Raw genomic sequence first — 26,190 nt, 5'->3', positions numbered from 1 at the left:
GCAAAAATCCACCAGTAATGTAAAAAGGCAACTAGATCATGACCCAGTTGGGTTCATTCCAGGAATTGCAAAGTTGATTTATCATCAGAAAATCAATCTGTGTAATTAACATTAATTGCATAATAAGAGAATTATGTGATCATTTAATCAGTGAGGAAAAGCCTTTGATGAAATTTGATATCATTCATTAAAAAGCTCCTAGGAAACTCGGAATAGAAAGAAACTTCTTTAAATCTGATAAAGGACCAATATATAAAGCCAACAGCAAACCACATTCTTAATGGTAAAATGTTACAAACTTTCCCTTTGAGTTTGGGAACAAGACAAAGATTCTGTCAGGGGCACCTGGCTGGCTCCGTCAGTGGAGCGTGCGACTCTTGATCTCAAGGTGGTGAGTTGAAGCCCCACATGGGGCATGGAGCCTACTTAAAAAGAAAAAAAAAAAAAAAGATTCTATCAGTCACTTCATTCAACATTGTGACAAAGGTTCTAGCCAATACAGTTAAGACAAGAAAAATAAAATACATAAGAATTGGAAAAGAAGAAAATCATCATACAATATGATTGTATTTCTAGGAATTCAAAAGAATCTGCAGGAAAAATATTAGAATTGACAGGTGAATTCAGCAAAGTTGCTAGACACAAGGGCAATATTAAAAACTTCTTTGTCGGGCGCCTGGGTGGCTCAGTCGGTTAAGCGACTGCCTTCGGCTCAGGTCATGATCCTGGAGTCCCAGGATCGAGTCCCGTATCGGGCTCCCTGCTCGGCAGGGAGTCTGCTTCTCCCTCTGACCCTACCCCCTCTCATGAGCTCTCTCTCTCATTCTTTCTCTCAAATAAATAAATAAAATCTTTAAAAAAAAAATTCTTTGTCATTCGGAGGCATATATCTTTTGCAGCTCTTACTGGTAAAGGCAGATAGTGGCATGAAAACCACATTAATTAATTGTATTTCCCATAGTGAGCCATTAGGTGCCCTCCCCTTTCAACCATGAAAGAAATCCCTTCCTGAGTGATGCCGGGGAGCAGATGGCCTCGTGTCAAGATTCAGCCACATCCTGATGGGCCCATTTCTGCCTGCTGTAAACTGTAGCCTTTAGTTTCTGGATGATGATGACATCTCCACCAAGAAGTAACTGTTGCATCCCTCCAGTCTTGAAGGGAGAGAAAATCTGATAAAAGCATTCAGTGTTTCTAGGGAAAAAAATCAATTGCATTTCTAGATTTCACTAACAAAAATGAAATTTACATGTTTGTGTTACTTCAGTAATAAGATTGTTCAAAATTACAGGATAACAAGATCAAGAAAGAATTACCAAGAAAAAATGGAGAGGGTGGGGAGATCGTCGGCTGGCCCTCACAGACAGTAAACACTTTGTCAAGCTACAGTGATCAGTGTGGCACTGGCACAAAATCAGATTAACCAGTGGAATATGTACATAACCAAGGAAACAGATAAAAGTTTAAAAGTCTCAGATTTGTTTGAAGTGATGAAATACTAAATAGAAATAAAAAGTAGACAGTTATAAACAAGAAGCTAAAAGATCAGTATAGACTTAATAGCCACTAGTCACATGTAGCTCGTGAGCACTTGAAATGTAGCTAGTATGACCAAGAAACTGAATTTTTCACTTTATCTAATTTAACTAATTTAAATATAATTTAAAACTAATTTAAATATAAATTTTAAAACTACTTGATTCAGTTACCAGAGAACTTGTGTGTTTAGAACAACCTGGATATGTGAATCTGCTTTTTCAAATGTGAACTTTATGAAATTTAAATACAGATCAAATAGTTTCTGATAAAAATTGTGTTCACATTGAGATGTATGTATAAAATATACACTGGATTTTGAAGACTTACTAGAATATTAGAACGTAAGATCGTTTTTATATGGGTCACATGTTCAAACAATTTGGCAATCTTGGGTTAAATAAAACTTATTAAATTTAATTTCACCTGTTTCTTTTTTTAATGTGGCTACTAGAACTTTTAAAATTACATATATGGCTCACATTAAATTTCTGTTGAACAACAATGCTTAGATAAAGTAAAGGGAAAATTTTGTACGGACAACATAAAAAGATATAAAATAATGCTAGGGGTGCCTGGGTGGCTCAGTCTTTGGGCGTCTGCCTTCGGCTCAGGTCATGATCCCAGGGTCCTGGGATTGAGCCCCACATCAGGCCCTCTGCTCAGTGGGAAGCCTGCTTCTCCCTCTCCCTCTGCCTGCCGCTCTGCCTACTTGTGCTCTCTCTCTGTCAAATAAATAAATAAAATTTAGGAAAAAAAATGCTAAATTAGTCCCGTGTATTTGAAAACAAAATAGTAAGTCCTCATTCAGACTTTTTAAAGTAGAAAATCAGCATAAAGATAATTCTCTTGGGGCGCCTGAGTGGCTCAGTTGGTTAAGTGTCTGCCTTTGGCTCAGGTCGTGGTCCCAGGGTCCTGGGATCGAGCCCCACATCGGGCTCCCTGCTCAGCGGGAAGCCTGCTTCTCCCTCTCCCACTCCCCCTGCTTGTGTTCCCTCTCTCGCTGTCTCTCTCTGTCAAATAAATAAATAAAATCTTAAAAAAAAAAGATAATTCTCTTATTATAAAGTACCAGAAGTAGTTTATGTTCATAGTAAAACTTCAATATAAAAACTAAAACTCAAACTTCCCCTAATCCTACTATTTAGAAATTACCAGTGTTAATATTTTGGTATTTGTGTTTCCACAGTTTTTTCTCTGTGTATATACACTGCACGCAAGTTATGGTTTTTCTGATTCTTTGGTTTATAAAATGGGTTCCCTCCTCACATGTTGTCCTAGAACTTGTTTTTTCAGTAAGTGTTCTGTGGTTAACTTTTCCCATGTGGAGATTCACTTCATTTTTAAACAGCTTTTTTTCATAGTATGAGTACCATATTTTATTTAACCATTCCTCTTTTGACTGACTCTTAGATTGTCCTCAATTTTTGTTATATATGCCTTAACATTTTTCTATGATGATCTCTCTGGGATAGTTTTTTTTTGTCCTATAATTGCTATATCAAAATGCAAAACACTGCCATGGCCTCTCAGAACAGTTGCATGAATTTATACTCCTACAGCAGGAATAAATATAATTTCTCTTATTATTTCTGCCTGTTTCTCTTATTAGTTCTCAGTAATCTGAGAAATTGTCATTATTTTTCATTTTGTCAGTCTGGGAGGTATCACTGGTATCCTAAATTTGGATTTCTTTAATTATGATTACTGATCTCTTACAGTTCTTGTTTTGAATTACCGGTCGCTATCCTTTTGTTCATATTTCTTTTGGGATATTTGCCTTTTTCTTGCTGAAATTTAGGACTTTGTTTTGTTTTGCAACTATTAACAGGTGTGTGTGTTCACTTGTTTGTCTTCGACCCCCATTTATGGTATTTTCCACCAAGCAGGTCTCTCAGTCCCTCCCTGTTTTCTTCATGGGTATTTTCCCTGTTGTCTTTTCATGTTTAGGTGTTCCTGTGTCTATCTGGAATCTCTTTGGGTATAGCTTTACTATATCCTTCAGAAACTTGTCAGTGAATTAGGTCAAGATATTAATTACTTCAACTCCAAGGCCACACCATCCACTAGGGCAGGAACTCACTTTGTCTTTCCTTTCTTCATAGAATGCTCAGCGTAGCTCATTGGAGCTGAGTGGGCATCACAGAACCTCTGTCCCAAATGAGGCAATGCCAGCAACATGGAGTGCTGGCACTTTCACGAAATGACTTCCCATTCCCAAGAAAAATCTCTTCATTCCACAAAAGTCTAGATTCCAAAAGGAAACTGCCCTCTCTCATGTTACCACAGAAAAAAAATTAAAATCCCAAGATCTCTTCCCACCCCTCCAGCAGTTTTTTATTCTGCTTAGTGCTGGGCAGCCAGGAGTCATTGACATGAACCGCCTTCCATGGTTCTCCCAGAGTGGGGCCAAAGCATCATATTGCAATCTGCATGTATTCTTGCAGATTCAGTATTTCATGAATCTTTGCCCTGTGACTCCCACCAGATTATGAGACCCCCCCCCCCAAGATAGCCGTCATGTCCTTCCTTGTTGCCCACGTGAGCTGCAGGGCCTGGAGGGGTGGTGGACTAACCTGGTTCTCCTCTGCGTTTGCCCCAAAGATACTGACCCAATCCCACTGACCTGTCAGAGTCGTACCCCTTCACAACCCAACCCAATTGCCTACTCCATGAAGTCTTCCTCTGACATATTCACTCCAAAGTCCATCCCTTTTGGAACTCTGCCCTACGCATGTTCTTATTATAGCACTTAATCCTTTAATGCAGTTATTCAGCAGTCAGCTCAGACATAGATGAACCTACAGTTTGACATGCAAAGATGAACAGGCCCCATTATAAGCCTCTCCTACAAGTTTTAAATTGGGTTTGAGAGCCTGAAACGGTTACCTCATGTCCCGCAGCCCTGGCTGTTCCATCGAACTTCCTGGGAAGCTTAAAAAGAAGCAAGAGCAGCCCAGGCCCCAGGCCCCGGAGATGCCCATTTCATTGGTCTCCTAGGGGACCTGATCCTTGTGATATTTTAAAGGCTCTCTAATGATTCTTTTTTTTTTTTAAAGATTTATTTATTTATTTGAGAGAGAGCACAGAGGCAGGAGAGGGAGAAGCAGACTCCCCACTGAGCAGAGAGCCTGACAAGGCGCTTGATCCCAGGACCCTGAGATCGTGATCTGAGCCAAAGGCAGACACTCAACTGACTGAGCCACTCAGGCGCCCCCTCTAGTGATTCTTATGTTCATTTGGCATTGAGAAACCCGGCGTTAGCCGAAAGTTGTGTGAATTCAGGGCCTGGGGCCGTGTTACATCCATCCACATGCAAGCTAAAGCATAGGAGGTCAGATGGGAAAGATCATGTAACCGCCTAGGGGATGGGACCGTGGCCTCAGCTCCTGGCAGCTTCATGACTCCACTTCCTACAAGAGCTGGCTGCTTTAAGGCTCTAAGTCATTCCCCCACAGCTGTCCAGTGGCCTCCAACGTAGCGGTTATCTGGGATTTAAATTCTAGATTGTGATTCCTTTACATTATATAGGAACAATTTTTATAAATTTTATCTTTTTTTTTCTTGCACCATCTTCTTTGTCTTCCCCTTTGTTGGATGTTGTTGTTGTGCAGGACTGTAGGAGTAATTCAAAAAGGACCTGAGAAAGAAATTGATCCTGGGGGGTGAGGGGAGGGGTTCAGTCTGAAGACTGGAGTCTTGAGCTTTGCAACATTGTCTTCTGTCTCTTTGCTTGTTTCCTCTCCTTCTATTCTTTTGCTTGAATTCTGGAATTCTCTGTTCGATTAGTGAAGGAGATTCTGGATCTGACCTTTATATTTCTTAATTGAACCCACCTATTCTTTCATTTTCCTTTTGTTCTGTGTTGTAGATGAGCTCCGCAGCAGTATTTTCCAGCTCATTAATTTAATCCAAAGTTGGGCCTGTTTCCTTTGTTGAGCCCATCTGATAAGATTTTTTTTTTTATTTTAATGTTTGCATTTTACTTCTAGTATGTTTTTCCTTATAACCTGTGTCCATTTTATGAATGCAGTTTCCTCTCCTATTCCTTTGTGAGATTAATTAATATTTCAGTTTATTTTATTTTGAAGTCTTACTTTGTGCTCTTATTACTAACTCGCCTCGGATGTTTGGGTCTTGTTGTTGTTTGATTCCAGTCTTTCACAGTGTTGGTTTGAAGGTTGCCGCTTGCCTGTGTGTGGACGCTGTTTCTGTGTGTCACAGCCTCCAGTGAGTGTCGGGTAGGGGCAGAGGGAGCTACTGGGCGGGCTGTACTGTTTGTCTTCTGAATGAGAGAGCCGCCATCCTGTCTGGCCTCCCTGGCCCCTGGCCCAAGGCTCACTGCCTTAGCTGCTGTCTGCCATTGCTCAGCACGGACCGAGAAGCGGGACAAAGCTGTCCGGTGTGACCACTTTGGCTCCCCTTAATCACTCTGGCAGTTCCCTTCCCTCCTTGTGTCCATTGACTGTGGGCTTGGAGCACATTTGGTTTTATTTTGTTTCATTTTGTTTGTTTAAATTTTTAGAAAGCTTTGTTTAAAGCAGTTTTAGGTTTGCAACAAAATTGAGAGGAAGGTACAGAGATTTCCCATACAGCCCCTGCCCTCACACATGCACAGCCTCCCGTTATCAACATCACTCCCCAGAATTGTACGTTTTCTACAAAGGATGAGCCTGCATTCAACGTCGTAATCATCCGAAGTCCAGAGTTGACCTGAGGGAGGGTTCACTCTTGGTGGTGTATATTCTGTGGTTTGGACAAATATATGATGACATGAATCCAGCATCGTAATATCATACCGAGTATTTTCACTACCCTAAATATCCTTGTGTTGGAGACCTTTTTGCCTTTCAGCCCTCTCAAATCTGACTTCCATCCCCCACACCCCACCTGAATTGTTTTGTGTGTGGCGGGCAGCAAGAACATCTCTATTGCCAAATCCAACAGATACTTTTTCAGTTCTCATTTTTTGGATTCTCAGCAGTATCAAGCAACTGACCACCCATCACTGACCCTCTTCTGGCCTTCTCTGACTCCAGACTGCCCTGAGGCCACTCTTCTGTTGAACTTTTCTGGTCAGTCTCTCGCTGTTGATCTTCTTCCAGAGCTCGACCCTGGTCATCTTCTCATTCTGTATTCCTGGTTGAACTCTGCCATCACATTTGCAGCACAATACGCGCAGAAGCGAACTCTTCTTCAGTCCTTCCTCACCAGGTTTCCCCACATCACTGACTGCAGCGTCACCCTGCCACTTCTCTCCCACACAGCAGGCACCCCCCCACCTCACCCCAGCAGTCAGAGCCCCTCTATGATTCACATAAAGTCCAGAAGAGACCTTGAAAATGAATTCATCTGCATCTGTTCCCTTATCTCATACTCAGTGGCTTTTCATTGTCTCTAAAATGAAAACCAAGGTGAACTGACCTTTGCTCACTCCTCCATATTCATCTTATGCTACTCCTCTGCATTTCCACCGCATGACCTATCTTCTCAAAAGCACCAGGCTCTTTCCCATTTACACACGCTTATCGGTTTTTCTGGAAAATGCTTTCCTTCTTTCTTTTCCTTACCCTTCATCTGTATACTTCTACTCATTGATTGTTTTTTCCAAACAACATCCAATTCTCTGACACCAACTGGTTGTCTTCCAGTTCAGTTTAGTTCTGATGCTACCTGGAGTTGGCACAGACCCCACAGGTTAAGGGCTCCGCCTGATGTGGCTGCCCCCACTTCAGATGTCAACCACGAGCAGGTCCCCAGGCTACCCACACTTCCGCCTGGCCAGCTACAAATTAGAGGGTTCCCGTGACCCTCCTCAGCTTTGAGAGTTTGCCAGAATGACTCACAGAACTCAGAAAAGCACAATACTTAAAATTACAGTTTTATTATAAAGACTATAACTCAGGGGCGCCTGGGTAGCTCAGTCGTTAAGTGGCTGCCTTCGGCTCAGGTCATGATCCCAGGGTCCTGGGATTGAGCCCCGCATCGGGCTCCCTGCTTGGGAGGAAGCCTGCTTCTCCCTCTCCCCCTGCTTGTGTTCCCTCTCTTGCTGTGTCTCTCTCTGTCAAATAAATAAATAAAATCTTCAATTAAAAAAAATATATATATATAACTCAGGAACAGCCAAATGGAACAGGTGCATAAGGCAGGGTGTGGGTGTAGGTAGAGAGCACAGAGCTTCGACACTCTCCAGGTGTACCACCCTCCCAGCACATGGATGTGTTCAACCCAGATGCTCCCTCAAACCTCTCGGTTCCTTGTTTCTTTCAAGGTTTCATTACATAGGCGTGACTAATGTACTCAATCTCCAGCCCTCTCCCCTCCCCTCAGGTTGGGGGATGGGGCAGGGTTCTGAACATTCTAACTCTCTAATCATGTGATTGGTTTTTCTGGTGACCAGCCTCCTTCCTGAAGCTATTTAGGTCCCTCCCTCCCATGAGTCATCCATTAGCACACAAAGGACACTCCTGAATTGCATCTCAATAAATCTGTTATTAAAAAAAAAAAGGCTCATTCAGACTCAGAGACCCTGTCATTTTTTAAATTATATAAATTTTAATATAAATTTTATATAAAATTACTTTGTACAAAAAACTATTAAAGATATAAATTTTTTAATCACTCATTCCTTTTTAATACTGAGTGATATTCTATGTAAAGATCAACCACAATTTATTTCTTCACTTCTTGATGGAGATGGACATTTGGGCTGTTTCCAGTTTTGGCTATTATAAATAAAGCTGTTGTGAACATTTGTGTAAAAAAGTGGGGAGGGGGACTCTCCTATCACTCATGAAATTTTAAGAATTTTAGGAGCTCTGTACCAGGAACTCGGGACAAAGACCAAACTTTTTTTTTTTTAATTATACCACACTCATCCTTCATCCTTGGCCCAGTGTCACTTCCTCCAAGATTTCATCCCAGAACCCCCAAACTAACTGGTTTTCCCTTGTTCTCTCCCAGAGAACCATATTAGTTTTCATCATGGTGCTTCTCACAGTTTTTTCCTTGGTTCCTATCTGTGCCCGCAGTTAGACTCTAAGCTTCAAGAGAGCAGGCTCTCTTGAAGCTTAGAGTACAGAACTTTCAGTACAGTCCCTTTGGGGCATCCCTATAGACACACACACAGACCTACAGCACCTAGCACACAGTCATGTGCATATATATGTGGAAAGTAAACTAGACTTTCAGGAGAAGGGCTGAGTCTTGAGGAACAGGAGGCACCAGCCTCTGTGGGAAGAGTTAGTGGTGCTAGTTGATGGCACACTTTCACGGGGATGTAGAGGGTGCATGCTAATTTGGTAGCTCCAATTAGCAGGTGTTCTGTATATTCTTGGAACATGCATACAGAATGAGATGCCCCTGCTGACTGGTGGAAGACTCAATGGCACCATCAGAATTGACTGGGAGCATGGAATCTTGTGTAGTAAACAAGGACAACTGGTGTTTTTGTCACTTCTTCCTTTTGAAGGTGGAACCTTTGGAAAAGAATCCAGAGCTTCCCCCCCGCCCCCGCCCCGAATTTTGTTTAGGAACTAAGAATGATGATGATCTTTTCACTGAGAAAAGAGTCCTTTTTATGAGCATGAGGAACAAAATATTTTCCCCAAGCAAGTTAACCAGGTCCCAAAGGATCTAAGTAAAACTAAGGGGAGAAGAAAGGTATCCAGACAATGCTAAGCAGCACTCTGAAGAATAGCTCAGATAACACAGAAAAGAGAATTAGAGTGGGGTGGTAGGGGGCAGGGCACTCAGTGTTTCAAGTGAGAAAATCAGTGTGAGGTGAGTTAGAAAGAGAACTTCCAGACTCAGGCATAGTGAAGTAAACTCTAGACTCTGACAAATCCATTAAGGCCTCTTTGTGTCTTAACGAGATGCTACTCTAGACTCCAGTAGGAGCCTTGTGCACAAAGAGGGAAATAAGACCCACTCGCTTGCTTGCTGTGAGAATCAGATGAGGTCATGTATGTGAAAGGGCTTTGTATCTGGGAGTGATGTGCTAGAGTGGTTAGGACAACTGGTAGTAGTGAGAGGGACTAACACTCTGTGGACGTCTTTGTGGCTGAGATCACAGATGCCTTGGAGGGCAATGTCTGAGTGAGAATAAAAAGGAGAAATAGGTGATATCACGCCACCTGGCCAAAAGGAGGGCATGTAATGGGAATTTCTGTTATAGGCGAGATATAATGTTCTTTTAAAAATTAATTACTTGAACTTCTGCTAGACCCTTGCCACACCGACAGCAGACATTTTGACAAGTCCATTTCATATTCCAGAAGATAGACGTGATTATGGGTTCCTGCCACTCTGGATCTAATTCTGACCAGAATGGTGAAGTGCAAATCACAGCAACTTGGGAAGAGGTAGTGGTATCTCTGTGTTCAAGGCCAGGCCAAGAAAATACATAAACATAGTTTTAGAAAAGCCAGATTTGTGAGAGCAGGAAACGGTAACCATTAATTAATCTTCTTGCCCTCTGGAGGGGAAGTTCAGGACACTCTCAAAAATACCATTCTAACTGCACAATTACAGTTAAGCTGGTGAGAAACAGATGTCCCATACATTGAGCTCTCACACAAATTGTGAGTTTTCAAAAGACATAGACAAGGGGCGCCTGGGTGGCTCAGTCGGTTAAGCGACTGCCTTCGGCTCAGGTCATGATCCCAGGGTCCTGGGCCGGGCTCTCTGCTCCGCGGGAAGCCTGCTTCTCCCTCTCCCACTCCCCCTGCTTGTGTTCCCTCTCTCGCTGTCTCTCTCCCTGTCAAATAAATAAATAAAATCTTAAAAAAAAAAAAGACATAGACAAAAGGTAGAAAGAAAAACTTAGAATCAAGGCATGGATTTTTTGAGAGTAGTCTCAGGAAAGTACAAGCCTTTGAAAGGAGGAACAGGTTTAGAACCAAAAGGTGAAAGGATTCTTGTTTTCTCTTCGGGTACAGAGCTGACAGGAAGTGAGAGACCCTTAGCCTGGAGCTAGTGTCTTAGTTTTGAAAGAGAGGAATACACTTCTTGATCTTTGAATGACAGTGGCAAAATGTTAATAATTGTCAAGGCTAAGTAATGGACATAGGAATTCAGTAGATCATTCCCTCTACTTGTGTGTATGTTTGAAAATTTTCATGATTTAATGTTTCTTTAAATTACATTTACATAGAAAAATCTAGAAAACAGTTGACAAGAGGGACTGCAGTAGGGTGAACACTGAGTTGCAGTACTACCTGTACCCAAGTTAGTGGTAGGAAGAAAAGGGAGGTAAATCAGTGAGTGCCACCTTTTTTGAAATAACTTGAATGTTCTTTGTTGTTGTATTAGCCTAGGAAAAATCGTACACATAATCAGCTTTGAGGGACAATCACTATGTGTTAGTATATGTTTATGTCACTTCTTAGAAAAGCTGGAACCTGTGAAAGGAACTAGGTTGTTGGTGTTTTTAAGAAGTCTGCATTGAAGATGGAAGCCCCACGTAGGCCGAGGGAGGGGACACAGACCTTCTGAGCTGCACTGTTTTATACCTCTGGATTGAGGGTAGTCCCAGGAGAGGACTCTGAGTGGCACCAAGGTGCTCGCCTCTGAGGACAGCCCTGTAACTCAACTGCATCAGTAGCATCTTGACCGACTTAGAAGCTGTTCTCATTCCCTCCTTGCCCTTCCATGTGGATTTGCTGCCTTCTTGTGTGTCTATTAGAATAAAAATAACAAAAAGCAAGATTATGAGTGGAAACCAAGGAAGACAGATTACTCTTCTCAGACTCCTTTACTGCTTCTTCCTGTTCTCCCCAACTTCTCAGTGGTGGGGTGTGCCCCCCAGGACATTCTTCTATATTTGTATTCACTCTCTGGGTGACCTCACCCAGATTTATTACTTCAAATACAAGACACTGTTGACCCTTAACAACATAGGTTTTTTGGCAGGTCCACTTCTACGTGGATTTTTTTCAATAAATACAGTACCATAAATGTAATTTCTTTTCCTTATGATTTTCCCTTTTGTTTTTTTAAGATTTATTTATTTATCTGAGAGAGAGCACAAGCAGGAGGGGCAGAGAGAGAGAATCTCAAGCAGACTTAGTGCTGCGCTCAGAGCCTGACTCGGGGCTCGATCTCACCACCCTGAGATCACGACCTGCGCTGAAACCAAGAGTCAGACACTTAACTGATTGTGCCACCCAGGCACCACTTTATAATTTTCTTAATAACATTTTCTTTTCTCTACCTTACTTTATTGTGAGAATATAGCATATAATACATATAACATACAAAATATGAGTTAATCAACTGTTTATATTATCAGTAAGGTTTCCTGTCAACAGTAGACTATTAGTAGGTAAGTTCTGGGGGAGTCAAAAGTTATACGTGGATTTTCGACTGTGCGGAGGGTCAGCACCCCTAACCCTCACATTGTTCAAGAGTTAACTGTGAATACGTATGACTCCCAAATGCCACCTCCAAGCCAGACCTGGCACCCGGCCTCCAGGCTCATATATCTGCCTACGACGTCTCCCTTTGGTGGTTAGGTAGATAGCTCAGAATTCAGCGTGTCTCATACTGTGCGCTGTCTTGTACCCACTCCATCCAGAGCTTTCCCTCTCAAGATTGATGGCAAGTTCCTCAGGGCAAAAATCCCTGACTTCTCTGTTCCATACCCTACCTCCAGCACATCAGGAAATTCTGTGGTCTCAACCTTAAAATTATGTCCAGATTCCAAAGTGCTTTTCACACCCCTGCTACCACCACCCTGACTTGAACCACATCATCTCTCCTAGACTAGTGGTCCTCCTGTTCCTGCCATTGCTACCCTAAAAGGTCTCCTCAGCATAAGTGAAATCATGATACTTCTCTGCTCAAATACCTAAGTTAGCTCCTCATCTCTTTCAGTAAAATCCAATACCCTTATCGTACCTGCAGGCCTTCCATGGTCTGCTGCTTACCTCTCTGCCTTTTCCTGTGACCCCACTCCCCCCACTCCAGCCATGCTGGCCTCCTGAGGTCCCTCCTTGCCTCTGGCTGTGCCCAGCTGAGCCCATTCCCTGGGCGTGTTTCTGTAGACATCGCCGAACCATCTCCCACGCCTCCTCCAAGCCTTGCTCAGATGTCACCTTCTCCGGAAGTAATGCTCACCCACTCTGACCATTCTGCTTTAGAGTTCTAGTGGCACTCCTGAACCCCCTTTTCCTTACCATCTTTTTATTTCTGTAGCATTTACTACCTTCTAACTTGCTCTGTAATTTGCTTGTTTATTTTGTTTATTTTTTATCTCCACCTGATGGAATGTCAGCTCCATGAAAACAGTGGTCTTTTGTCCAGTTCCTCAGTGTATTTTATGGGCCTAGAACAGGACCTGTCTCAAAGTATTGATTAAAAGGAAAATGGAGGCCGTCAGGGAGGCAGAAGGACACAGGAGAGTCAGGACAGCTGAGAGGCCCAACAAGACAGGAACTGAAGGCTCTCCCCTGAGTGATGACCCTGGCAAGCCCTTTCTCTTTAGTCAGGGAATTCAGTGGAGATGTCTTTCCCCCGTTCATGTCGGGGCAGCGGTGGGCTGTGGGAGCCTTGAGAGGGCGGAAGTTCAGTCATCCGCACACCTCAGAGTGCCCTCTCCAGCCAGCCTGAGGGCCTGCCTCCCGCCAGCACTTCGGTGCACTTGGGCTGCCTTTCTGGAAGCCGACGGGCGCTGCAAATGCCCTGTGTCTGCAGGCAACAGACGTCAGTCATTCTCTCTGCTGTCAGGGTAGCTTTTCCAACCATTCACACCTGGTTTACAGATGAGAGAACGTTGAAAGCATTTGCAGTTACAAGACCAGTGGGAGTTATTCTCTGCTAATACTTTTAAGAAAGTTGTTTGGTTTGAGGTTGATCATTTGATTTTATAAAAATTATATGAATTTATTTTATAAAAATATAATTGAATATAGGGGTGCCTGGGTGGCTCCGTCGTTAACTGTCTGCCTTCGGCTCAGGTCATGATCCCAGGGTCCTGGGATCGAACCCCGCATCAGGCTCCCTGCTCATGGGAAACCTAATTCTCCCTCTCCAACTCCCCTTGCTTGTGTTCCCTCTCTCACTGTCTCTCTCTGTCAAGTAAATAAATAAAGTCTTTAAAATATATATATATGTATACATATATATATAATGGAATATATATTATCATATATACGTTTATTTCCTCTCGGGTCTACCTCTTCCGTATGAAAAGCTGGTTGTTACTTTAATAACTAACTTTTCTCATTTTTTTTAGACTTTATCAGTAAAAGTTTGCTAAGTCAATTAAATAGCATGCTTGTCATTCGTTATTATTATCCTAGATTTATTTTTCTTTGGGATAAGCCACGAGGGGCCATTCCGATGAACGGCCCGATGGCAGGTCGGAGCTGTCTCCCAGTGCCTTTGGGGACAGTACAGTCAGGAAGCTCAGCTTATCAGAGTCTTCTCACGCTCCCTTCCTGTGAACCGGGATATGGTTGCGATGAGTCATGAGAAAGGTGCTTGGCCTGGGGCGTGGGTGACAGTGCTGATTCTGGGGGCTGGGATAATAACTCAGTACTTTCCTTTCTCACAGTTGTTTCCTCTCTTTGCTCCTGGTGGCTGCTGTGGTTTGGAAGATCAAACAAAGTTGTTGGGCCTCCAGACGTAGAGAGGTAAGCCTCAGTGGATAAAGGTTCCTGAATGCCTGGAAGAGCTTCTTCCTTTTTATTTCTCAAAGCAGGTCAGTTTTAGCTACTTAGCGATCATTGATAGACATACCACAGGGGGTACTAATGCTGCCCGTTCTGCAGAATATGGTCAGTAGATTTTGATTAGTCTATATAAAGTATAATGAGTTCTGCACCACATGCTTGTAACTTTCTAAAAGGAATCTTTAGCATTGACCCATAGCTGCCCATTCTACTCATTCTCCCAGCACTCTGTCCTTAACTCAGGCGGGAGATCTGAGGGCTCAGTAGCAGAGCTTTTCATGAGAACGAGAGTAAAATCAACCAGCTAAGCATCTCAGAAATGTCTCATCACTCAAAGAAAGATAAATCAGTGTCTAGTTAAGTTTTTGCTTGAGTTTTACTTTTTAATGAGTCTTGACTTATTTCCAGAGCTCCATTCCAAAAGTCATATCAAAATGAAACAAGATGAAACCAGAGAGGAAGACAAAGCATAAGAGACTCTTAATCTCAGGAAACAAACTGAGGGTTGTTGGAGTGGAGGGTGGTGGGAGGGATGGGGTGATGGGGTGGCTGGGTGATGGACATTGGGGAGGGTATGTGTTGTGGTGAGCACTGTGAATTGTGTAAGACTGATGAATCACAGACCTGTACCCCTGAAACAAATAATACATTATATGTTAATTTAAAAAAAAAAAGTAAGTCAAGCAAATATTTACGGTTGACAAGTCAGATAAATAAACTTGGTTAAAAGTGACAACATAAAATTTTTATCGCAACTTGCACCGGTGCTATTACTCTGCCTTCTAGTAGCCCCATCTATTGTTGCATTGTTGATAATGGAAGGGCACTGAGGTCTAGGCTGACGTTCGCTCCTCGGTCTTGTGTATCTATTCATGCCCTTTTCTATATAATAATTGATCTATAGGGGGCGCCTGAGTGGCTCAGTCGTTAAGCATCTGCCTTCGGGTCAGGTCATGATCCCAGGGTCCTGGCATCCAGCCCCGCATCAGGCTCCCTGCTTGGAGGGAGGCCTGCTTCTCCTTCTCCCAGGGAAGTGTTGTGTTCCCTCTCTCGCTGTCTCTCTCTCTCTCTGTCAAATAAATAAATAAAATCTTTTTAAAAAGATTGATCTGTAGACAAGATTTAGAAGAGAACGGAAATATCCCAAATCAAAACTCAAAAGCACGCAGCATTGTTCCCTGAACATTAATGTCTATAATGAGAGCTTCCTCCTGGGGGCCATGACCCCTTTTCTGACCCATGTAAAGGTGATGTTAGCGTAGAGGTAATGTTGCGTCCTTTTTATTATCCTTCCTAAAATTCAGTGGGTAACATATTCAGAGGGATTTTTTAATAGCTCCATTATTAAGACATTTTAAAATCCCAATGAATTGTACAGCGTTGTAAAAAAAAAAAAATACAAGTTATCCAAATAGAGTAAGGAAGAAGTGGGAAGCCTCAATAAACCAGTAACCAGGGAAGGAATTGAAAACTTGTCAAAATATTACTCTCTCCACGAAGGGCATTACCCCTGGGGGTTTCCATTTGAGATGAACTTATGGAAATAATAATAGTCTATTTCTCCTTGAGTGCTTAGGAGAATTAATTATTTCCAAAATATATAAACTGTCCCAGAGTAAGGGAGAAGATGGAAAACTTAAAGAGTCCTAATTCATTATATGCATAGAAACTTTGAAACCAAAACAAAGGCTAGTCACACAGCAAGTGTATGTGGAGCAGTCTAATTTACCAGTGTAATAACAGGATCATTTCCTACCAGAAAACCTATCAGAATAGGTTATTTCAGTGGGTAAAAATAGAACCTAAATTTTTAGTAGTGGCCAAGTAATCACTTAGCCATTTTTTGAAATTCAACGCTGGTTCCTGGTTTAAAAACAAAACTCTTAGTAAACTCAAAAATAATACCTCCTTTTAACACTATAAAGAATATCCAGATTACCAACATCACTCATGATATAAAAATACTAGAAGTTGTACCAACAAAATCTAGACAAGTTTGTCATAATGAGCTGACATTTGAGCAATTCTAAATTCTAGGCACTGTTCTAAGAGGTTTTATATAGATTAACTAATTTACCCTTCATAACAAGCCCATGAAATAGTTACTGACCCTGTTTCACAGATGAGGAACCTGAAGCTCAGGGAGGCGGAATAATTGACCATTGCACAGTTGCTAAGAGGCCAAACTGGGCTTTCAACTTGGGACTTCCGTCTTCACAGGCCACGTGCCTAGCCTTGTAGTCCTCATCGTCACTTAATTCTGTTCTGGATATTCTAGGCTGTGCACTCAGAGAAAGAGAAATAAGAAGTTTTATTACTATTGGAAAGGGGACAAAATTACGATTTTTCAGACAAGACGATGGACGCACTGTATAGTAGCGATTTGCCTGCCTAAAAAGTAATACTTAAGTATATCAAAAATACATCAGTGAAGGCAAACAGCCAACTAGAAAACATACTTGAAAGAAAATACGTAGAGGATGAACACCTTGTAGAAAAAAAGGTTTTTAAAAAGTATGCTTATGAATCTCAATAAAATTTTTGAAAGATATTTCTTCATTCTCTAGGAATGGTGACTCTCTGGTGGAGAAAAGGTTTTCTTTCTTTTGCCACACCGGGGAGCGTGCTTTATCAAAGAGGAGGGAAGAATTAGAAGATTCCTACCTCACAGGGTTAGGATAGGCTTTATTTAGGTTCAGTAAGAATAACAGTTTCTTCAGCATATTATTTTTTAAGTCATTTAAACTTCTTTAAAAATCCCAGATTAAACTTCTTTAAGAATTCCCCCATGCCTAAAAAAGTATGCTTATGACACAGTTGTTATCAACAAATTAAGCTTTTACCCTTGTGATTTAAAATTTCTCTGTAACTGTGAACCTGACTGTTCAAAATATATTTTGGCATCTCTACAATTTCAGTCATGTCTTATCCCTCTCAGAATTGTGGAAGAAATGACTTAATGGGATTTATAACAACACAAATAATAGCAGCTGACTCAACTTAAGTGCTTGCTAGATGCCAGGCCCCGTCTTACTTGTTTTTACACACATTATCTCCTGCACTCTTCATAAAGGAACTTCTGAATTGGGGGAGCATAGGTACCCTGTTCTACTGTGACTCCAGCTCTGGAATAGCACAGAACCCAGAGTAGGGTTGTTGCATATATTTGTTGAGTAAGCGGACCAACAGCTTGACAAGATGTAGAATGTTAGTATTTTAAGAAAATGTTTAACATAAAAATATCCTTCTAAAACTGAGCCCTGATCTATCCAGACTAAGAGTGTGTCTCCTACCATAGTTCCAAGGGGGTGGTTTGAAGTCAGGCTTTGTTGTCTTCCATGGCATGACCTCCAGACTTCAGTGACATGCCCAGATCTCCAATATCCTTAATGATATATGATTGATAGATACTGATCCACCATGTGCTAGGCGCTGAGCTGGTTTCAGTGTCTCCTTTGAACCTGCTAACACTCTTAGGACTAAAAACCCATTTCAGAGAAGAGGGAACTGAAACCCAGACAGTTTAAACACCTTTTTTAAGGTGATACAGCTGGAAAGCATTGGATCAAAGATTCACACCCAAGCCTCCCTAAGTCCAGAGCCCCTGCCTGTCCCTCTGACTTTATCACACTTCACATTTGTTTGTTTTCAGCTTATACCACCCCTGTGAACAAAGAGCTCTTTCCATTCCTATCTGTGGTCTCAATACTTGGTTCAAGTTTCAGTAGGAAAGAAGAAAGCCTGGCTTTAGTGACAAAAATATGAGGAGACAGGGCTACATCATTTATTTTATGTACTTAACAAACAGGCAGCATAGCATTCTGTCCATCAGTACTTTAGCATGTATCTGTAACAGGCAAAGACTTTTTCTTTAATATGATGATAGTGCTGTTATCACAGCCAACAAAATTTAGTAAGTCCTGATGGTACCTGGTCTGTGTCCACTTTTCTCCAGCTGTCTCAAAAATATCGTTTGGGACTTGATTTGTTTGAAGCGGGCAGGATGAGATACTTTTTAATATGTCATGTTCCCTAATAAAATCCCCTCAGCACTTGGTGCACTAACGCTTGCCACAATATTACTCCATAGCAACTTCTTCGAGAGATGCAGCAGATGGCCAGTCGTCCCTTTGCCTCCGTAAACGTTGCCTTGGAAACAGATGAAGAGCCTCCTGATCTTATTGGGGGAAGTATAAAGGTGAGAATGTGATTCAAAAGTCCCGAAAACTTGTCAGAACTCAGGCTTCTAAGTCTGGGGAGACCACAGAGAACAAGAGCCTTATTCTGTTGCCTCGTAATTATGTGTTCCTCTCTCTCTCTCTCTTTTTAACAATAAGGCAACATGCTGATGTTATCAGATATTCTTTTGCTTTCATTTTTCAGTCTTTCATGTTGTTAAGCATTCTCGTGTTCAAGGAACTTAAAAATATGAATGGTTTGTCTCAATTTCTGTATTCTGTGGCGTAATACTTTAAAAATTTATATTAGAAAAGAGCTAAATGGAAACACTGCTTTTTATAAGTAGTTTAGGGAATTTTCTTAAAGGGGCAAAAATTATAATTCACTATGTATTCCATGGAATGTCAATATTTCTGACTCCTCCCAAAAAAATGATGAAGAAAGAAAAGTTTCTCTTTTGGCAAAATGAAGAACTATTTCAGATGCTCTGGGGAAACAGTTATAGAACCTGAATTTTAAAATACTTATTAAAGAATTACTGAGCTCATAGGAAGTAGGTGAAATTCCCAGGGAATATTCTCCTATCCCTCCCCCAAAAAAGAACAAATCGTGAACCAAAACCAGAACGATGTGTGGTCTGAAGTGGTTCCAGATTGGTAACACGCCATGACTCCCAGCCGACGTAGGTGCAGAGCCTCTCTGTGGGAAAGCATCCCCATTTCAGCCATGTAGGATCCCCAGAGATCAAGATCAAGCAATCAGAGATCACCAAGGACAATAGAGACAAGCCACTAGGAATAGGAGTTAGCAGACACTGTGGACGGTGGTTTAGACAGGCCTTCACACGTTAGGGCAGCATCTAAAGCGTATAATATAGCTCTGTATGAAATGTTTAAAGACGTGGAAGATGGAACCCTAAAGATGAGAACACCATGAATCAAGAATGACCAGATCTGGGGCGCCTGGGTGGCTCAGTCGGTTAAGCGACTGCCTTCGGCTCAGGTCATGATCCTGGAGTCCCGGGATCAAGTCCCGCATCGGGCTCCTGGCTCAGCAAGGAGTCTGCTTCTCCCTCTAACCCTCCCCCCTCTCATGTACTCTCTCTGTCATTCTCACTCTCTCAAAATAAATAAATCTTTAAAAAATATTAAAAAAAAAAAAAAGAATGACCAGATCTAAAAAAGAACCAAATGGAACTGTTAGAAATGGAACATACAGGGGCAGCTGGCTGGCTCAGTTGGTAGAGCACGTGACTCTTGATCTCGGGTTCCAGCCCCATGTGGGATATAAAGATTACTTAAATAAATAAATAAACCTAAAAAAAATAAATGGAACATATAGGGGTTGAAGTTTTTTAAATAACTCAGTGTACATTTTATACAGCACATCAGATACAAGTAAAGACAGAACTTTTGAACTGGAAGATGAATCTGAAGAAATTGCACAGAATGCAGAACAGAGAGACAAGAAAATGGAAACTATGACAAATAATAAGAATATGGAGGATACAGTGAGAAGACCTAACGTGTATTTTATATCTATACTATAGGATTGCCACAGTGTGAAGAAATTAGAACCCTTGAGCACTGTTAGTGGGAATGTGAAATGATGTAGCTGCTGTGGAAAACAGTACTGGTCTCCCTCAAAAAAAATAAAAATAGAATTGCCATGTAATCTATCAGTTCCTTTTCTGGATATATACCTGCAAGAATGGAAGGCAAGGTCTCAAAGATATATTTGTAACCCATGTTCATAGCAGCATTATTCACAGTGGCTAAAAGATGGGAGCACCCTAATGTCTCTCAGTAGATGAATGGGTATGCAAAATGTGGTCTATACATACAAAGGAATATTATTCAGTCTTAAAAAGGAAGGAAATTCTGACACCTGCTACAACATGGGTGAACCTTGAGGACATTATACTAAGTGAAATAAGCCAGTCACAAAAAAACAAATACTGTGAGATCCCACTTTTCTGAGTTATCTAGAATACTCAAGTCCACAGCGACAAAGTATAATTGTGGTTGTTAGGGGTTGGGAGAGAGGGGAATAGGGAGTCACTATGGGTGTAGGGTTTCAGTTCTGCAAGATGAAAAGAGTTCTGGAGATGGATGGTGATGATGGTTGCATAACAATATGAATCTACTTAATACCTCTGAAGTGTACACTGAAAAAGAGTTAGGAAGGGGGGCTCCTGGGGGGGCTCAGTTGGGTTAAGCGTCTGCCTTCGGCTCAGGTCATGATCCCGGGGTCCTGGGATCCAGCCCCACATCAGGCTCCCTGCTCAGCGGAGAGCCTGCTTCTCCCTCTCCCACTCCCCACTTGTGCTCTCTCGCTATCTCTGTCTCTCCCTCTCTCAAATAAATGAAGTCTTAAAAAAAAGGGGGGTTAGGATGGTAAATGTCATGTCTATTTACTACATTAAAAAAATAACTGGGGGGAAAAAAAGAAAAGGTCACCTAAAGGATATGACAGAGCAACAACTGACTTCTCATTAGTAACATCAAAAGCCAAAAGAGCGTGGAAGAATGTCTCTAAATGACGTCAGGAGGAGAACTGCCAACCTAGAATAGCATGCCCAGTAACTGCCTTCCGAGAACAAGGACAGAAGCATGATTGCTTCCGATGAGAAGGAAAGCTGAGTTGGCCACCGCAGACCTGTACAAAAGAAATGTCTACCGGATGTGCTCGGAGAAAGGCCTTACTACCCAGGACTGAGGAATGAGAAGGAATAGTGAGAAAGTGAAATGGTAAGCATGTACATAAATCTAAGCGAACATGATAAAATAATTTGTGGGAATAACAAAACAGACAAATCTAAAGTACTAAGCCAGCAGCACTATATGTCATATGTCAATGGCATATGACCCAGGTGGTTACTCCGTCGAATGCTTTATTGATGCTCTTTCCAGGACACACACCCTCTCACCTTCTGGGGGCTCTTGCTCAGTGTTCTCTGTTCAGCCCTCTCCATGGCCCCACACCACTAACGGTGCAGGGCCACCTCAGTCTTTGGGCCTCCTCTCACGCCTTTTTGCACCCAGTCCTTCGGTGACTTAGTCTGTTCGAGCTGCTATAACAAAGCACCGGAGACTGCGTGTCCTAGAAACAACAGAAATTTCTTACAAATTCTCGAGGCTAGGAAGTCCAAGATCGAGGTGCTGGCAGATTCAGTGTCTGGTGAAAGCACCCTTCCTGGTTCGTAGATGGTGCCTTCTCACTCTGACCTTACATGGTGGAAGGGGCTAGGGAGCTCTCGGGGGTCTCTTTTATGAGGGCACTAATCATCTCTCAAAGGCCCTACCTCCAAATATCGTATTAGGCATTAAGATTTAACATTACGGATTTTAGAAGGACACAAACATTCAGACGACAGAAGTGATCTTTTCCATTGTGGGTTTATTTTAACACCATCTCTCTGCTCGGACCTCTCCCATGAGCCTCCGACTCCTATATCCAATTGCTTGCTTACTCTGTATCCCCAGTTGGATGTCTTAGTAGCCATGTCAGAGTTAACATAGCCAAAGCTGAGCTCTGGATATTATCCCCCATACCTCTTCTTGGCATATCGCCCCCAACTCAGTACATCATCCTAGCTCTCATTCTCATTGGACAGCCAGTCCCATCAGCACACGTCTTTGGTTCTGTCTTCCATCACCACACACACCTACACCCCTTATCACCACATTGTCGTCTCACCCACCCCGTCCTTCCCTGTGCTGCAGCCACAGTGGTTCCAGAAGTCAATTTCTTCAACCAAATTGAAGAAATGAATGACATATTTGGGGGTATGGCAGGCAGAATTCTAAAGATGGCCGCCAAGATTCCCAGCTCATGGTTTTTCAGTCAAACACTACTCTAGGTGCTACTCTGAAGGGATTGGGCAGAAGTCATACAAATCCCAAGGCAGCTGAGACCTTAAGACACTGGTACTTTTCTCTGGCTGGTGGCAGAAGAGGAAACATGCAAAGGACTTGGCACACCACCACTGATTTGAAGCTGGAGGATAGCCCCCCTGCAGCAAGGAAGTGGGGACCTCAGACCTACAGTTGCAAGGAACTGGATTCTGCTGGCCATGTGAGGTCGCCTGAATGAGTTTTGAACAGATTCTTCCCTAGAGCCTGTACAAAAGAGCCGGCCCAGATGCTAACTTGACTTCCACCTGTGAAGATAAGAGCTGAGATCATGGAGACCTTTGAGAGATAAGAGCTGGGAATTTTCCAGAACTGATGGAAGAGATGAGCAGACCTGTATGGGTAAGCAGGAACCCTACAGAGCTCTCTTGGACTTCCAACCTGCCTAACTGAGATAGATAATAAATAGGTGCTGTTGTAGGCAACTAAGTTTACAGAGCAATAGAAACTAATAGAGGGCATCTTTAAAAATTACTAGGGGGATGGGGTAACTGGGTGATGGACATTAAGGAGGGCACTTGATGTAATGAGCACTGGGTGTTTTATAAGACTGATGAATCACTGACCTCTACCCCGGAAACCAATAATACATTATGTGTTAATTAATTGAATTTAAATTTTAAACAAATGAAAAAATATCACGTGTGAAGGCTGCATCATTAACAGTTGAGAAACACTGGTTTAGGTAATGCTTTGTTATCTCCCACCAGACTGTTCCCAAACCCATTGCCCTGGAGCCGTGTTTTGGCAACAGAGCTGCTGTCCTCTCTGTGTTTGTGAGGCTCCCTCGAGGGCTCGGTGGAATCCCTCCTCCTGGGCAGTCAGGTGAGTGGATGAGGGCCAGTGACAAACCAGACGGGAACTTGGGTAAAGAAGCGATAGTGAACAGGAGGCACGTGCCTACCTCGTGTCATTGTAAGGATTCAGGGAGATGATCGCATTGTCCCTGGTGTTCCCTAAACTGTCCAGAGGTCGTGGTTCCTTCGCAGGGACGAGCTGGGATTGCCCCTCTCCCTCGGCCTCCCGGAGTTATGGACCCGTCCGGCCACACCTTCCCTTCCCTATGCTCTTCCGTGGTCATCTCACCTACTCTCATGGCCCCCAGCTAGCTCCTCCAAGCTGGCCGCTCTCAGACTGGTATTTCTAGCACTACTGCATGTCTTTTGCTTTTTTACTCTGTTAAATATAAGGCACAAACAGCAATTATAACAGCTTAAAGGAAGTCTTGGAAGGCTACTCACAACCCTACCATCCAGCACCCACCAGTGTTCATTGTTCTCTTTCCTTTCCAGCCCTGGCCAGCAGCTTTGTTGAAATGATTGTATAGATCTAATTTTTATTCTTCTTTTTTCATATAACTATCATAAACATTTTGACACTTTGCTACATAACATTTTACCAGTTTCTTTTATGCAATTCCATCAAGTACCCAGATCAACTTCGATAAACATCCTCTTATTAAACACTAAGGCGATAACGGGATACAGTTTTGGAAATATCCTGATTAATCGTGGAGTACTTTGGAGGGATGCCTCAGACAAGATGCACAATATGGGTTTTGTTTGTTTTTTTAAGATTTTATTTATTTATTTGACAGAGAGATAGCGAGAACAGGAACACAAGCAAGGGGGGGGGGGGGGGGGAGAGGGAGAAGCAGGCTTCCTGAGAAGCAGGGAGCCCGATGCGGGTCTCGATCCCAGGACCCTGGGATCATGACCTGAGCCGAAGGCAGACGCTTAACAACTGAGCCACCCAGGCGCCCCGCACAATATATTTTAGACAGCTTTCAGTTGAAGTGATTCTGGGGGTCAGGGTTGCCTTAGCCAAAGAAAGCCTTGTGTCTGTGATAAAGTATGTCTCAGAATTCTTGCCCAGCCCCAGAGCTCCAAAGCCTCCTGAGTGCAGCCCTCAGATCCAGAGCCGTCTCCAGCTGAGCTCTCGAAAGTTTCTGGGTCCTCACGAGGGAGGCCTTTAGGCTTGGCCAGACCAGCCTTTATTGTCTTCATTTCATAGGGGAACAGCTTGACTTGCTCTGACCTAGGGATGTGAGTTCACCTCCTAACTCAGCCTTATCCATGTCAAGGACAGAATGACCCATTGACCTGAACTCTGGAGCATTGTCTCCTGTTACTTCCTCAGTGAACTTGGCCTGTGCTCTCTGAGAGCAAGACCCTGGCTAGAGTAGGGAAGTGACAGGCTTGCAGTACTGTGTCCTTTCCTGCCCTGTCCTTTCCCTGATAGGCCCCATCCCCTTCAGTTCCTGATGAAGGCTGGCTCCCTGCTTGAGACCCACCCCAAGTGAGACCATTCCCCCATTTTAGATGGTCTCTTCTCTACCCCCCCATTTTAGATGGTCCTTCCTCAGGACTCTGCCTTTGCTAAACAGTGTCACTGGTGTGGATTCCCCACTGCACGCCAGGCACATAAAAGCTCCCCTCCACCACCCCCCCCATTCCTCCATTTTTATAGGCTCAGTGGAGTAACAGGTGGCACTAACATGGCTCCTGAGAACCTCAGCTGGGCGCTGAGCCTCCACAGGCTCAATCACACGCGTTGAGAATCCAGCTCCCTCAGAACTGTGCCTTCCCCACTGAACATCAGGTTAATCAGTTCCTAGTACAAAAAGGAGAATAGAACCCACTAGTCCCTAAAGCAAGGGTGGTGGGGGTGGTGGGGTGACGAGCCAGGTACCATTCTAAGATGTTCACGTGGGTTCACTCAGTGACTCCTCACACATGCCCTGTCCTGTTATCGTCCCCATTTTACAAATGAAGAAACAGAGGCATGGGGTGGTTTAGATCCTTATGTATTCCAAAGCCTGGCCCCAGAGTCTGTCCTAACCTATTAGGATAGATACGAAAATAACCAGTGCTGGCTGAGTGATGTGGAATGAACCTGAATTTATTGATCAAGAGCGCTGCTTTTTCTTGGCACCCTTCTGGAGGCCCGCAGAAAGATGTAGCACTTAGAGCATGACTGCAATCTTTCTTAAATGCTCCAACTGCCAGGCCGAGCTCTTTGCTTCGCTGATCTGCTGAACAGCAAAAGCTACATCTGTTGTGTGAAAAGTGGGGAGGGGAGAAGAATATGTATGTGCATTTGCCTCAGTGAACCCTGAAAGGATATATACAGATTACTGAAAGCAGTGCTCGGGTGGAGGGAGGCACAATGCAGAAGGAAGGCTTTACCCCTCTATACTTCACTTATTTATTTGCTCATTGCACCCCGGGAATGTTAAAGGAAAAAAAAAAAAGTTTTCTGAAATTATGTTTAAAGACAAAGCAAGCTGCCCCTGACCACGTGTTCCCCGTGGGCTCTCCCCAGGTCTCGCGGTGGCCAGCGCCCTGGTGGACATTTCTCAGCAGATGCCAATAGTGTACAAAGAGAAGTCAGGAGCCGTGAGAAACCGGAAGCAGCAGCCCCCCGCGCAGCCTGGGACCTGCATCTGAGGCCAGGCCGGGGACTCTCCGTGAGCGAGCCGGGGGTGGGGGGGTGGGTTGGGGGGTGGCCGGCGCGTGGACGCCCGCTGCAGGGAGGGGGCAGGCGGGGAGATGCTGCGTGGAGCGGGCTGAAGACTGGAAACCCTCGAAACATCCGACTCCTCTGCATGTTCACGAGCTTTCTTTGCCGGTTTCTCCCATGTGTGCTCCAGCATCTAACCTTTTACTTTTGCATAGGAAATAATTGATTTAATGGCAGATCCAGGGGTGACCCAGTTGTTGCTGGAGGAGGCCGGGGCAGAGCCAGTGAGAGAGCTGGGAGCAACACTCAGGTTCACTTGTGGAAAACTGTTCTTGGGGCTGTCTCAACTTGCAAAAAAAAGAAGATGTAGTGTTTACAAGTAGACATCCACCACCAGTCGTTCTTGAACATGGTCTTTTAAAAAC

At 43.2% G+C, this 26,190-nt stretch overlaps 1 protein-coding gene across 4 annotated transcripts in view; it reads left to right on the top strand.

The window, feature by feature from the left end:
* ATRN (attractin) overlaps window positions 1-26,190 on the top strand; it is a 159,160-nt gene that overhangs the window by 129,047 nt on the left and 3,923 nt on the right. Inside the window, exons 26-29 of one of the 4 annotated variants that reach the window (XM_027621139.1) lie at window positions 14,093-14,171; window positions 18,301-18,408; window positions 23,014-23,128; window positions 25,628-25,772. In XM_027621139.1, the coding sequence (XP_027476940.1) occupies window positions 14,093-14,171; window positions 18,301-18,408; window positions 23,014-23,128; window positions 25,628-25,752 (427 nt within the window). In that variant the 3' untranslated portion in view covers window positions 25,753-25,772. Of the gene's footprint in view, window positions 1-961; window positions 2,130-14,092; window positions 14,172-18,300; window positions 18,409-19,772; window positions 20,087-23,013; window positions 23,129-25,627; window positions 25,773-26,190 lie in introns of those variants that run through there. The other 3 variants (XM_027621140.1, XM_027621142.1, XM_027621141.1) reach the window with 3 other exon arrangements.

The sequence above is a fragment of the Zalophus californianus genome, chromosome 8 (assembly GCF_009762305.2).
Source record: "Zalophus californianus isolate mZalCal1 chromosome 8, mZalCal1.pri.v2, whole genome shotgun sequence".
NCBI lineage: Eukaryota > Metazoa > Chordata > Mammalia > Carnivora > Otariidae > Zalophus > Zalophus californianus.
This window is presented reverse-complemented; position numbering and strand designations above follow the sequence as displayed.